General features: G+C 32.1%; 1 protein-coding gene across 4 annotated transcripts in view; it reads right to left on the bottom strand.

Moving 5' to 3' along the window:
- Nucleotides 1-16,226, bottom strand: part of Gpatch2 (G-patch domain containing 2) — a 170,770-nt gene that overhangs the window by 147,592 nt on the left and 6,952 nt on the right. For 3 of the 4 annotated variants that reach the window (XR_007349777.1, XM_015483640.2, XM_048809353.1), the window contains exons 2-5: nt 13,967-14,683; nt 12,325-12,386; nt 9,386-9,568; nt 8,845-8,924 (exon numbers count right to left, since the gene is read on the bottom strand). Coding sequence is in view for 3 of the 4 variants with exons in the window: in XM_015483640.2 (XP_015339126.1) it covers nt 8,845-8,924; nt 9,386-9,568; nt 12,325-12,386; nt 13,967-14,683 (1,042 nt within the window). In the remaining variant the exon portion in view is untranslated. Of the gene's footprint in view, nt 1-5,077; nt 8,716-8,844; nt 8,925-9,385; nt 9,569-12,324; nt 12,387-13,966; nt 14,684-16,226 lie in introns of those variants that run through there. The other variant, XM_015483641.2, reaches the window with a different exon arrangement.

The raw sequence follows: 16,226 nt of genomic DNA, 5'->3' as shown, positions 1-16,226 counted from the left end.
AAATCTCCATCTGTGGAGCTAAATATTTACCAGTCATTCCTTGTAATTTCTAAAAAGGATCATTGTAGAAACTATTTATTAAGATACAAAAGTTTTAAAATGATAACCATACACTACAAAGCATTTCCTAAACTTCCTCATACGTCTGCAAATTCAATGTCTTTAAAGATTCATTAAAAAGTCCATAGGTTAAAGTTGGGGATCTGGAACAGTGGTAGAGTGCTTGCCTAGCATGTGGAAGGTCCTGCATTCAAACCCCAGCACTGGGAACCAAAAAATTTTTTTTTAAAAATCAGTCTTAAAATATGCCATTTCTTTTCTGATAAAGGGATGACTTAAGAATTTGTATTCAAATACAGAAGTTTGAAAAAAAAAGGTAAAAGCATGATATTTCATGCTTTTTAAAAAATGGAATAGAGGGAGGTACACGCCTGTAATCCCAGCAGTTTGGCAGGAGAATCATGAGTTAAAAGCCAGCCTCAGCAACTTAGCGAGGTTCTAGGCAACTTAGTGAGACCGTCTCAAAATAAAAAACAAAAAGGGCTAGGGATGTGGTTAAACACCAGTACCAAAACCACCAACAACAACAAAACAGAAATAGAAAGACTTGTGGCACTATACAATATTTAAATAGCTGTGAAAGCAGAAGAGTACAGAGGTACCTTCTATAGAAAAGTTTTTGCATGTTAAATTTTGGAACAATCACTATGAATAAATCTAAAGGGGAAATCCAAAATACTATATAAATATTTGGCAACTGTAAACCTTCTTCTAAAAAATTTCAAGAGTGACATTCTTTTGGCATTTGCAGGCATAACTGCAACGACATGTAAAATCTTTGGTCAACTGTTACAACTTAGGAAAGATAACTAAAAGCTAACTCAACTTCTTAAATAAATAGGCTGAAGTGATGCACACCCTTGCTTCTTTTTGTTAAAAAAGTGATGTAAAGAAAGTCACTAGATAGGCCAAAGCCAAAAATTATTCTGTTCTATAAATCTTATTCTCTCCAATTTATCCTCATTGGCTTTAACTATTACATTGTCCTACTTGTTTTTCTCCATGTCATTTTTATTTACCTATGTTCTCCCTAACTGCAACCAAGTTTATTTTTATTCACTAAAATGTAAGCTCCAGGAGACATGCCTGTCATGTTTACCATTGTAACATGCAAGGCCTGGAACAATATTTAACATTATTAATACTAGTATACCTAGTATTGATAAACTTTTGTTAAATGAATGGATGTGGTTTTAGTCAGCTTTTGGATCGCTATGACCAAAAGACCTGACGAGAGAACAATGTAGAGGAGAAGAGTTTATTTGGGACTCACATTTTCAGAGATCTCAGTCCACAGTTGGCTAACTCATAGCTCTGGACCTGAGGTGAGGTACAACATTATGATAAAGGGCATAAAGGAGGAAAGAAGCTCAGGACATGGCAGCAGGAAGCAAGAGACAGCTCCATTCACCAGGGACAAAATATAATCCCCCAAGGCATGCCCCCAGTAACCTAACTCTTCCAGTTACAACCTACCTGCCTATTACTGCCCAACTGATCCTTATCAGTGGAAAACCCCACTATTGGGTTAAGATTCTCATTTCCCAATCATTTCACCTCAGAACATTCTTTCACTATCTTACACATGAGCTCTTGGGGGACACCTCACATGTAAACTATAACAGATGGTAGTCAAAAGTCGATCAGAATATTAGATTCAGTAAAATATAAGTGTTCAGTATAGCCTGTGGTTCTCACCTACTGGGAGAACAGGTATGGAGCTTACACTCTTTTGATATACCACCTAATGTACCTTCTATCCTGCTCTCTGTGTGATCAGAGATTGCATTGGTTCACATGATTCCAATGAACTACAAACTCCATAATCACCTAACTCCATTCACCTTTACAGCCAAACTCTGTTTGCTACATACCCCTCCACACAAGCATACATCAGATCTTAGCAATACTGGATTAAAGTTTTCAGAATAATCTCTGCTACTTCAAATGTAAGACTTGCCCATGCCTTTCTGTCTACCAATTCCCATTCTAAATGAGTTTGTAAAATCAAACTCATTCTTGAAGTCCCAGCTAAAACATCTTCCTCCTGTAAGATGTCCTTTCAGAATTTTGCCAAGTTATGTAAGAAACAGGAGGAAATGAACTTAAGAAATACAGAGGATTCCAATCATAGTTGAAGGACAGCAATGAGATAGCTATATGGCAAATTATGAAACAGGTGGGAGGTTTCCATGGAAGGGAATATGATTAGTTCCATTGAAACGAGGTTCCATGGGAAGGAAACAAGGAGAACAAGTTGAAATGGAGAACAAGAAAGCAGACACGAAGGTTCTAGAAATGGATGATGCTAAGATCAGCCAGAAGGTAGTTAATTACATACTACCAGAGAATCATACAAAGGGAAGAATCAGAAGGTAGGATTGGGTTCCAGTGTTTAATCCAATAGAAGAATTAAAACATTTTAATTATCATTTTTGTTATGGCATACACTTTTAATTGTGCTCGCCATTTAAGATAGTGAAGAATGCTTTGGTTATCTCAAAATAACTCATAATCACAATAGCATTTTGTAAACAGAAATGAAGACTACTTTGGGAAGATTATTTATTTATATTTATTAGTGACATGATAGTAATGTAAAGAAATTTCCAAATTGCATTAATTTTGGCTTACCAAAGGGGAACAAACAAAACGTTTAAGTTGTAAATGTTAATATACATTATTGGGATATTAATAATATTAAATATATATAAACAGCACATAGAAAAAAGTGCAGACAGCACTACTAAGCATCATTAGAAATGTTTGCTATCATTACTAACATTCACTTTGTACAGTTCTACATTTTTGAAGCATCTGAAACCCAAATGCAAAGATATGAAGTCAAACTTGTACTATGTTATCAGAGAAGGAAACACAATATTTTAAATATATGAAAAAAAATTAGAGGTCAATTTTCGTAACACTAAAATATCAGGTTGAATATATTTTTAGACAGTTTTTTCCTAAAGGATTTAAAAAATAAATATGGAGAATATAATAATAGAAAATGAATATTCTATCATATCTGTTCCCTTTAAATTTTTGTACATCTGTTCTACTTTTAGTAAAGTGTAACAAAATAAGAATATTAATGTTAATATTTGTACTATTTCATGAAACAATGAAAAACCGTTAAATTCATATTTTCAAATGACAGTGAATATTCAATATATATATATGATATGAAATATAAAGTTGTGAATCACATCAAAATAGAGAATCTTAAATCAAACAAGGGATACTATTAAAATGTCTATTTAAAAAGAAATATTTATAATTCTATTAATTTGTACTTTTCTATGATACAAAATAACTATCTTAAAATAAGTCTTAACAAAAAAGAAAGAGGATCCTCTTTCTAATGTGATATCTGGATCTCAAGCTGAGATTCCACAGAAGGAATCCATGGAATGAGATAAGATGAAAACTAAATTAAAATATATAGTAATGTATTAGAACATACACCATATATATTTAAAATATAAAAATTTTCTAAATATACAGTCTTCTTATATTTTCAAGCATTCAAAAAAAATGTTTTCAGGAAACAAACAAGTATCAATGTACAAGGGTTATAATAAAGCATTTCGTTGCCAAATTCCACTGAAAATTTTTGGTAACTACATGGTCAAATTTTAGTTGAGGACACACACTATATTTTTAAAAATAATTTTAGATTTGTTTTCTATCATGGAATTGCTCATTTCTCTTAAATATATGTAGTTTCCTTCTTTGAATCAACTACAATTTTCAATGGTTCTTCTGCCATAAAAGGCTGTAAATCAGACTAAATATTCTGACTCTAGAATCCTAAGGAAAAAGAAAACAAGGTTGAAAAATCAGTACAGTATGATCATTATTATCAACACATCAATCATGGAATCCTGGTTCTTTATACTTCATAGAAGTAAGTACCCACAATATTCCTTCTTTCCTACAGAATGAACTGACTCAAGATTTCCAAACAGATATAAATTATGTTTTTTTGGTCCATTCTATTAGGAATGTAAACATCATGCTTACTTGCACAGAATGACAAATCAAATTAAGGGTTAATCTCCACATTTCTTCCAGATTATTTTAACTTGATAAACATGTATAAGTTAAGGTTAATTAAAAAGACTCCTTTGGCAGAATAAACAAATGCCAGCAACATCATAACAGGCCCCATTCATAGACCATATTAAAAATAGGAGCTAGCAAGAATATAAATGAGGTATTAAAAAAAGACATAAAAGTCTCTATTCTCCTTCCCACCATACAAAAATAGTACTGAGGCAATTATAAAATTATTAAACAAGACCCTGTAACTTATTACAACTTTTTATATAATACTCACGTTGGCTTTTAAGTACTGTATGTTAAGCTGAGTCATTCATTTGCTGACCTTTCAACAGCTGATATAATTTGAATGCTAATTTTCAGTGGACAAATGTAATACCTGTTGTGTCATCACTTACTTCCAAACAAAAAAGAATTTTAAAAATCTCTCACCTGCAGGAAACATCGATTAATTAAGATGTTTACTTAGTAGGATACCCTGGCTAAGTAGAATGCTATGCTTAAAGAAGGTTACTTAAATTCACTTTAAATTACTGTATCGCACAACTGAGTCTGACATCATTTTGGCCCTATTAGTATGAACTGTACTTACTGAAACAATTCTATAAATGTAAGAGATAAAGGCTGAATATTCTGAATAATGGCCTCAGGATATTTCTTGGAATTAATTATCAGTTGCTTAATTCCTCCAAAGGTGAGAATGAAGGGCTAGTTAGCTGGACTCCAAAAAAAACTGATGTTTTGTTTCACCAGAAGGAAAATAGTAGTAGTTCCAATCAACATTAAATTTTCAGGACTCTGTCTGCATTTACCCCTCATATACATAGACACAATTATTTTTAAAAATCAGATCAATCTGGACCCAAACCTCCTAAACAGTATGGGTCTTTTTACTAATGAACAGTTTAATGCTCTGGGAGAGAGGAGAGATAAAGAGTTTAGATGGGTTTTCAAGTTTGAAATTAAGTTTTGAGATTTAGTACTGTGATTGTCAACCTAAAATTCACTCAAAAAATTCTTAAAAGACCATATTAAAGACAGGGGTCAGCTCACATATAAATGAGGTATAAAAGAAACATAAAAGGCTGTAACATAAAGTATTCAAATCAATATGAAGGCAAGTTATATATAAAATATGAACCGAAATATCCAAAATTCTGCTCTTTGACTCATGATACAAATGTAATTTAAGTCATCAGCTATTGTCTTTAATATTTCTATTATTACTAATATTAATAGTAACTATAACTTCCTTAACATATACTATGTGCCAAAGATGGGACTGAGTCCATTAGGTATTCATAATTTCATTTAAACCCTACAACACATTTTAAGTGTTGTCCATATTAAATTTTCAAAGAAATTGAAGTTCAAAATGAAATTAAAAGTAAAAAGAAGAACCAGAGAATGGATTCACAAAGGTCTAATTTCAAAATCTGTAAATTTTCTACAAAACCACTTTGCTTTCTATAAAACTGAATTCAGTCAATCCTTGTTCCTATTTGCAGATTCTTCATTTGCAAATTTCCAAATGGCTAAGATTCATTTCTAACTCCAAATCAATAATCACAGAGTTATACAGTTATTCATGTACATGTGCACAATAGTAAAAAATCTGAGTTTCCAAACACACATGCATATTCCCAGCTAAGGTCAACAAGGTGGCTTTATATACCTTCTTGTTTTGGCTATCATATTGTAAAAAATGATCTTCTTGCTGTCTATTTAATGCCAGGTTTATTGTATTTTTTGTGCTTTTTGTTGGTGATTTCACTGTTTTAAATGGTCCCTAAGTACAGCGTTGAGAAGTGCAGCCTGTCATTACTAAGCACAAGAAGGCTGTGGTGAGCCTTCTGGATACAACATGTGTTAGATAAGCTTTGTTTAGGCCTCAGTTTCAGTGGTATTGGCCATGAATTCAATGTTAATGACCCAATGATATACAGCAAATGTCTCTAATCACAAACACACATAAGCAAGGTTATACATTCATTAGCTGATAAAAAAAAAAAAGGTTTGACCAAAGGCTCCCAGTAACCTATTCCTAGCTTTCCCTTAGGGGCAATGGTTCGGCATTTCCTAATTCAATATTAATGATATCACAGAACATTGTAAAAACAACTGTAATTCAATTAAAAATGTTTTTCCCCAAAAATGTTCACTTTGCCTTCTTAGGAAGAGATTTTCTTGCTGTCATTTCCTTCAAAAATACTATATCACTATGAATATGCAGTCATTACTTATCTGCTTAAGAAAAAGAAACCCTCTATTGCCATTCTGTCTAATGGGTTGCAGCTATTCATGTGTGACTTCGCTTAGAAAATTAATTTCTTCTTAAAAGCAATTTGGCTTTCCAGTGTGACAGTCTAATGTAATTAAATTTCATTTCTTATTACTAGAAGTCATGGTTACTGTTTAAAGATGATTGCTTTGTGAAAAGATCATGACTTTTAAACTAGTTAGTTATATGTAATTTGAGCAAAACAACAAAAACTTTGCAAAGGAAATAAGAAAAGTATAATCACAAATTGGAACTCTTACCTTTCTTGCCCAAATCAAAGATTTTATTGAAAAAAAAAAAATTACAGTACTTAAAAATTCAAACAAGGACAATTCAGGGTTGAGAGAAAGAAAACCTGAAGGAGTCCATGTCTTCAGTAAAATTTTGAATACAAAAAAATGTAGACCAGAAAAGCAGTTCATGGCCTAATGTACTAGTTCCATGATAAACACACATATATAGTATTATCTCCATCAAGTGAAACTTAATCACCTTTTTACAATTTAGAGAGGGAAGGCAGCTTTTAGTATGGTTAAGCCATGTATCATCAATACCATGAAGCTAGCCTATCAGTTGTAATAGCTTCTATAAAATACCACAGTGAGATTGCAATAAGCCTAGAAAATGGGCTACAAATCCCAGCTATGCTCAAGCAAGCAGTGAACCAAAAATAAAAATAGGTAAAATTGAACCAAGAACTAGATAGCATTCATCTAGATTCATGATTGGTAAGGCAAAGTTCATAGGCCAAGGTTTTAAAATGACTTATTCAGATCTAAAAGACAGTCATTATACAAAATAAAATAAAATCATTTATGCAATTCAGAAAAAAAACACACACACGAATTTTCACTCCAAAGACATAGCACAAAAAAGCTTAGTTACAATTACTAAACACCAAATATTATACCTTTAGATATCACTTTAAATATGCAAAAGTAAAGAGACTCAAAGTTGTACTTTATCGTTTTTAAATCTCTCCAGTTTAGACAAGTAATCTAAAAGGAGACATCACAATTTCTGCTTAATTTATTTGTTAAAGTCTTTCTGATTGTAATAATTTTAAGTAATAGCAATGTCAACTTTAAGTTTCTTTTCCAATCATATTTAAGCCATTAAATGCTGAATTAACAATGAATCCATACAATATAAAAATACACATATTAAATCACATTGACTTTATCAGTTATTAGAATTTAATAAAAATATTAATCATTTTAATAAAACCATTTAAAGGAACTCAAATGGCCTGAACTTAGTAGAGTGTCTAAATTAACCATCAATAGCAGTGTTACATTTCCCCCCTGCTTGGTGAAAATGAGCTCATGCAAGTATTTCTGAAACTCACAGTGACACATATGGTCTGCCATTCTAAGGATGAACAAGCAGCTCTCACTTTTAGAAATGACAATGATTCAGAGTCACACAGTATTTGTTAAAATACTAGGTTTCACATGATTTCATTAAGCTCTAAGTCAAAATAATTTTTATGTATTTCAGGTATCAGACAAAACAGATCACTTAAAAGGTAATTGCAAATGAAAGGTAATATTAAGTTATTCTAGTAGTGCAGACTAGTTATCACTGTGCTTAGTTTAAGAAGTAGGATGATTTTTGCAGTACAATGAAAACTATACTATAGAATACAATGAGTTTGCAATACAGAGCAGATTATCCAAGTAGAAAGGAAACTGAACAAAATACAAACTCTAGCAAAGGTTATCAACCTCACCTATTACTTATCTTAGCCCTTGTTATAATACCCTGAGTAAAATGCAAATATTTTAAATAATGCTGGTTATAGAAGACTTCTCTAAAATTAACCATAAGTGTCAAAGCATCACGTTATTTTATTTACAACAACCAGATATGTAAAAATTAATTCTTAACTCGTAACAATATAAACATTAAGGACTACTTAGGTTAAATTGGAAGTTTTTAATTTTCTAGCTTTTGTTAGCATTTTGGCAAAGCAAGTAATACATAAATGGATTCAATGTAAGAAAAATCATAAAAGAGAAAAATATGTAAAATTTACAGTAGTTTCTATCCACCCTGGGCCAACCTAGATCTCTAGAAAGCCTCCCCAATCAGGTTCATTTCTGACTAAAAGGAAGAATACCAGTCCTCCAGCAAAAACAGCCCCATCTTTGCATCAAAGAGGCTCTCACTTCAATGATATTCCTCCAGGGAAGAGGACAGGAGCCAGGTTCCCTCGAATGTCATTCCCCAGATGTTCAAAACGTAACTAATTTATTAGCATTAGAAGATTTGGTTTATAGGGGAATCTCACTGGTCCAGTTTGTAGCCTACAAAAAAATGGATTATTTTTAAGTATAACATTAGAATATAAATAAAGGATGAGGATGTGGCTTTTTATTCCATAGAAATGGAAACATTTCCAAACATGACAATTCAATAAAAAAAGGCATGCCTACCATTGAAGTTGGAGTCCCTCCAGATTTTTTAATATTCTTTGAAGGCATTCCATGAAGGCGACTGAGTCTGGCTTGGAAACCTAGAAAATCAAAGTAATCAGTTTAGAAGATACTATGATCAGTGGTGCATAGGAGATCCTATCAATAGAGAGGTAAGAGTAAGTTGCTGGTGGAGGTGAACACCATGAATATTACTGGGGGGAAAAATGCAAAACGTACACCTTAAAAGAACAAAGGCCATGGCTAGCAGGATTCTAACGCAGCCAGCACTCAACTGTCTAGTGTTTTGACTTTAAGGAGTAACATTCAGAACACTTTTCTTTCAATTCACATTCCCAACAATATTCTCACAATGAGTCTAGCATAAAAGCTAGTAAATTTTTCTAATAATTTAAAAAACTGAGTAGGTTAGTACACTTTCAGCATGTATATTTACAGCACATGTTTACATTCTCTAATATTTTACCCTAACCTCTTTCAATGAATATCATAAGACTAACCACAAGCTCACTGTATCCACCAATAAGGAAGTGCTACTGACCTCTTCTGCCTTGATGCGACATAAGAGGAAAAGAACCAGTTAAGATACTTTCAAAGACAGGATCTGGTAAATTTTTGTCTAGTTCAGTAGGATCTTCCTTTTCCCACCAGGGTACAACTCCAGTGATACCACATGCTCCGCCTGATTCCTTTTCATAGAACCAGTCACTCTGCTCATCATCACCTGTTAAAATACAAATGATTTTCCCCAAAAATTCAATTTTAGCATCCAAAAAATGTAATTTGAGTTGTGTGATAATAAAAATACATCAGGTAAATATGAATATAAGTATGTAGTACTTGTCCTAAATTTTTAGTATAAGAATGTGCAAGTACTGCATGGGACACAGTTGCACTAAAAAGTTGTTTTTTATCTACAATTCAAATTTAACAATGGATCCTGAATTCAATCTGGCAATCATACATATCATCTAAAAACAAACCTTTTTACTCTACACCAAGCTTCACTTAAGAAACACTCTCAATACTAGGACAACCATTGCCATCAACGAATACACAAAATACTATTTCACAACCAATTTTTAAAATGAGAAAAACAATATTAAACTGGCTAATCCTCTGGCAAAAAAGTAGGAAAATGTATTTAAGTAACTACTCATTCCACATTAAGAGAAAGACAACCCTTAATTGCCTACCAGGAATTAAAAGGTATAAAACTATAGAACCTGTTCTTTGAAGCTGATAATGGTATATAATTAGCTTAATTTCATGATTTGTATGTAGTGGAAAAGGGGAAACAATCAGGAACAGATGTGACTAAATGAAATTAATCCAATTAAGTTCATTAAGAAATAGTTTTGAAAAAGTTGATTTTAAATGAAAACTGACAATACCATAGTTTCTGAAGAAACTAGACCTAACATCTACACGCAAAATATTTTTTAAAAAGAACATTACTCAGTAATGTTGACTTCTTTGAATATTCATGAGTGTAATTATAGAATAGTGAATATCAATTTAAAATTCAGTTTGAAATGGGGAGTTGGTAAGAACCAATATTTGGGTTTTGTTTTTTTTTTTACTATTAAGAGCCATATGAAGAGATAAACATACAGAATGCATTTTAAAGAAACAAACAGCATTTTGAATATGACCTGAGATTCATTAATCTTCTGTTCATGAAGTCACTGCTATTTCTGTTATCTAAAAGGGTCTAAGAGACCCGTAAACTTTTTCCCTTTACAGAAAAAATTTTCTGATTTTGAAAACCAAAAATTAACAAACGAACAATACCATATTAAGTTTTAATTTAAAATGATTTTATGAGAAATCAGCTGTGTTTCAAATGGAGTAGGTGAAAAATTAAAAGCAATTAAAACTAAAGTCACTAGTTTGTTTCAATTGAGGAATTAATAAAATAGATTTTTCAAAGCAGCATAATTCATAGCACATACATATCAATACTTAGTTACTGAGTACTGAGTTAATAAGAGTTACATTACAATGTCATGTCAGTTTTCTTAAACACAATAAAAAGCAGGGAGTCACTTGAAATTGACTACTGTAGATCTTCATTCCCATCAAGAAAGCATTACTTACTCTAGAAAAATGAAGTCACTTTCTTTTTTATGTGATACACAACTTTATTCTTAAAAGGAAAATAGCTGTTGATTAACAACAAGGGGAAGGAGTCAGAAAAACCAATCAGAATTTTAGTATTTTGTTATACTTCAACTGTTTTAGTGTAGGTTTCCTCATTAAAAAGAAAAAAAAAAAAAAAACCCCACAGGAACTAATAGGGTTTTCAAAGAATGACTTGAGAATTTAAAGTAAATTAAATGTTAGAAAGCACTCAACAATGTGAAATATAGTAGTTCACAATACATGTTAGCATATCACTACAAGTCACTTGTTTTCCAATGATAATCTTGTCAAAAGTTATTTTTTTAAAAAAGTTTTATTACTAATATCAAAATTTATAATAGAGTTCTGAGTAAAAAAAATCTATAATAAGATTTAGGTATATATTCAAGATAGTTAAGCTCATTTTGTTCCAAGGTTCAAACATATTTCAGGCAAAGTCTCATTTTTAAAAGTCTATGATCTTTAAAATATTTATGTATCTACTTTTTTCGGACATCTGATTTATAAAAAGAGTAAGTGTTCCACATACATTATATATATTGCTAAGAAGATGAACAGATTAAGAAAAAAGTGTGGGCAGCTATTACTTCATCCTTTTTTTCATAACATCATTAGATGATTGATCAAGATTCTAAAGAGAGGAAACTGTGATAAGTATTCATAGGTATTAAGCTTTATTTCATGATTTGTATGGAGTTTATAAAGGGAAACAGTTAAGAGCAGACTGGACTAAAATGAAATTAATCCCATTAAAGATTAATCCTATCCCCTTGTTTGGGTATTCATATTTTTCACAGCTTCAAAATACTGTCATGTTAAAGTGTGAAAAGCTTCAGGAAGTTCCAAAGATAGAAAACATCTAAGATGTAATACATTTCTGTTTAACAGTTTATAATATTGAATTCATGGAAGTCATCTAATTACTTACAAACTGAATAGGATGAATAAATGTCACAGCTGAATAAAAATGACAAATGACTTGCAAATCCACCCTTATGAATGCTTAAACAGTTTTAAATACATTTGGAATCAGGTGATGAATGAGAACCAGTGTCTTGCAAACTTGCTCAAAGAGACAAAATTGAACAGACTGAGGTATGTAAAGCTTTCTCAAGGAAGATAATCCTCCCTTAATATTATTAGTGCCACATACCAGTTTTGAGGCATAATCAATTACTTTAGGTCAGGAAGATAGGACAACACTAAACCCCAGTCCACTAAGCAGAATATGTGATGTATATGGATTGCAGTTTTCATCTTATGAAATAACCAGTAATAAGCACAACTTTAAAATGAAGATGCTTTTCCAAAGAGAAGAAAATCACATTTCAGTACCTTGTCTTCCCTCATCATTGGTAAACAAACCAGCATCAGTGCTGCTGAGACTGCTGGAATCACTGTAATAAGAAAAAAAAAAAAAAAAAAAAAAAAAAAAAAAAAAAAAAACATCTACATGTGTTAGGAAAATATGTTAAGTGAAAACTGTAGCTAATTCTTAAATGGCAAGAGAAAAATCATTTTACAGAAAAGTTTAAAATCAGAGCAAGCACATATTTTTTATTTTGTTCAGGAATGAAAATATTCTATTTGAAGACTTGAACCTGGGTTGTTAACTTCTGGGTAACCTGATCATACCTAGTGAGTACTCAAATATTTTTTTTTACAATGAAGGAAAATAAATGATAGGATTTTCATCTCAATTCTGTTCCCAGGCAGATGTCCTACGAAACAGATCAATAAAAGGCAGACATTAAAAAAAAAAAAAAAAAGGAGGGGTTTGCACAATCTAAGTGTGAATAACCCAGAATCAAGAATGTTATCTCCACCACCACACTCTCCCCCCAGCAACTGAGCAATAATATAATTACTTTTATGACAGACAGAGTGGTCCTCAGTCACAATGGCCCAATAGTAAGGTACAAATGATTCCCATTTCTATATAAAAAAATCACAACTTTCTTGAAAGAAAAGATTTCATAAACTTTTCAAAGCCTTCCTGAAATATTTTTCTCACTTTAAGTAAATTTTACTTCTTCAGAATAATAACAAATAGAAACTATGTCTAATTAAAGAACCATTCCATAAACTCTTGCCAGGTTGTAGTCAGGTCTGTAATCATATTTACAAATACAACAAGAATAAAAATGATTTCCATATCCTATAAAAATGACCTGATGCTACAAATTAAAAATCAAATACTTTTTCCCAGCCCATATATAAGGAATGTTTTTTTTCTGACTCATAGGCATTTGGTTTTAAGGACATACACCTAAAAGGATGAACAGTGTCAACATCTCATTTCTTGCAAGTAGCATCAGTTCTGTGTGAAATCAAAATTATCACTTACCTTTTGATGCTGTAAAAATAGGATTTAACAATTATCATAGTGGTACACCTGCTTCCTAGAATGGATGTATTAGACTAACTGCCAAAGGATTGTTGCTTCTTCCACTTTTCTAATGACAAAATCACATAGACCATAAATTAGGTTTTATAATTATCAATAATCAGAATACCTACCAAGCTAATACTTTAAATATCAAACCATTTGTATGTCATAGTGGTATAAACTTTTGATTCTCAGGAATCAGAATGAATCATGTACTTTAAAAAGCACCAAAGGCTAAAACTCTATAGTTAACCAAATAAATAATTATATATCCAATTCTAAGAGTTACAAATGTGCTATGATTCAAAAGTACATTCTTTCCCACTGAAAATCCATTTCCTTTTCTCTTTGTAGCTGAAAATTAAGTCGTTATAACACAATCAGAAGACTTCGTGTAAATCAAATAAGCAATTTTGCCTGGTGCAAAACATCATAAATTATTAGGAAATATAATCACAGTTAAATAGTAATATCACTATCATCATTACAATTTATAATTATTTTAAAATAGAATTAATTAAAATATAAAACACATTCAACCACAAACTGTAGACAAATATTTTTATACTTAGAAAACATAAAAGTCACCTTTCACTCATGAGCTCATCTGAGACTTTTTGCTCTTCATATTCCATTTTGTCCTTATTGGTCTGGCTTATTTCCTCACTTTCTAAAACTACTCCTTCATCTGGGATTTTTGGTCCTTGTCTAATTATTTTCAACTTCCTTTTTTTAACTTTATTCTTGGTAAATTCTTGATACTGGTAAGCTCTATCATTGTCCATGTCCTGGTCTCTACAACCTTCAGGCATCTGGGTCATGGTCCGTTTGTTAGAGATGTCCTGTGGGAGATCGACAGCCATTCGTTTCACCTTTCTCCTCCTGCGGAGAGTTCTGTTTCCCAGGTTGTCCACAGCAAAATCAGACTCATGCCATAGAGGTCTTTTCCCTCGAACATTGTTATTTAAGTTTGATGATGGCCTGCGCTTGGCCACTAACATTTGGTCATCAGAGTCACTATGATCTTTTTTATTATTATTGTGATTTTCTCTATAGTCCTTGCTTGGTTCTTCTAAACTAGAATCAGAGCCTTCACTTAAGCAGTGACCAGTCTCCCACGGGTGGTGAACATTGTAAGACCTCCGCTTCCTCCCTCTCCTTTTCCTGGCTTGGCGTTTCAGAGGGCAAGAAATACTTCGAGAATGGTCTCCTGTTTCTGCAAAACCACCTCGTGCTTGCTCTGAGCTCTCTTCCAGGGCTGAGACAAGGTCGTGAACCAGCTCCTCCATGGTTCTACTGAAATGCCTACATTTTTTAGAGAATGAAAAAGGAAAAAAAAAAAAATAGTCACTCTAAGCCATGCTAATTGAGTCTTCTACAGCACATGATTCACTCTATACTGGACTAAAATTTGGTCATTACAAAATGTTTGAAGCTATTTTCTTAGTCAATGTACTACCATTTCAAATATTCTGATTCCTTTTAAAGCATCCTCATGCATAAGTTCTTTTATTAAACAGAAATTATTTCAAAATAGAGTAAATATAGTGTCAGCATCAGAACAAACCATATATTTTTACTATGTAACTATGGAAAAGCTCTTTCTGCTTAAATCACTTTTCCTTGACTATCTCTGTCCTTTTTCTTGAACCGATTCTCCTCAGAGCAGAGAAAACTTTCCCAGTCCCCTCCCTGCCCACTAATTTCTAAATGAAGACAGAAGCATAAAATCCTCTACTTACCACATGTTGTACCTAATCACTGCTACAATACAAGAGACAAGCAGAAAGACCAGTATTGTCAAGATTTAAAATATATGGAAAAAAAAAGTTTAACTAAACACTAAGCATATATTTAGGCCACACTAAGCATATAATCCAGTGAAGCAGAAACTATTTACATCAAAACTGGAGCCTCACTGGTCTAAAAGGGCCCATCATTAATTTATTCTGAAGTAGTCTCTGAGGCTTTTTTAGTCAGCAAGGATAATATCAGTCTTCTTTGGGAACTTTAATAAATTATATAGTTCTTTACAAACTCAATACCCCCCAATTTTAAATTAGTTGGTGTGATTCAGAGCCTAGGTATCTGATTTTATTTTTAAACATTACAGATAGTTTGGATATGCACACCTTTCATACAAAGACCATGGGCAATCATGTCTCAAATTGAGGTCAGAAGGCGCATAGGGATAAAAATATTCTCAACTGGCCTCTAGAGGCCTACGTAGTTCCAGGAGTCTATTAGCAAGGGTATGCAAAGGGCCAGATAATAAATATTTTAGGCTGTTTAGGCCATTAGGTCTCTAACAACTACTCAATTTGTCATTATAATGCAAAAATAGCCACAAGCAATACATAAATGTATGAGTATGATTGTGTTCTAGTAAAGTTTTATTTATAAAATCAAATAGTGCCTGGCCCATTTGATGACCCTTGGTCTAAATAGACTTTATAGAGTCTTTGTCATTTATTATTTATAATTTTAGATTTTAGCAAATTCCCTGTAATAACCTATAACTATTCCTTTACATTTAATGATAATCTAAGGGGAAAAAAATACACATACATCATGATTCAACTGGATTTACCATTTATAATATTATACACACATATAGTTTTAACACTTGAGTGTTTACTATTTGCCAGGCTTATTTCTGAGTGTTTTCTATATTTTACCTCATATTCACATGATAATCCTATAAGGTGGCATATGGGAAAAAAAAAAAAAAAACAGATTTCCTTCACAATATGACATTTAAGTGATAGAGACTGGATTCAAACACAATCTCGTTCCAGAGCTCTAATGCTTACTCAACTACAGAAAACAACTACCTAATTCCTGTATC

The sequence above is a fragment of the Marmota marmota genome, unplaced genomic scaffold, assembly GCF_001458135.2.
Source record: "Marmota marmota marmota unplaced genomic scaffold, marMar, whole genome shotgun sequence".
NCBI lineage: Eukaryota > Metazoa > Chordata > Mammalia > Rodentia > Sciuridae > Marmota > Marmota marmota.
Note: the sequence above shows the minus strand (reverse complement) of the source record. Positions and strands in the feature narration are given on the sequence as shown.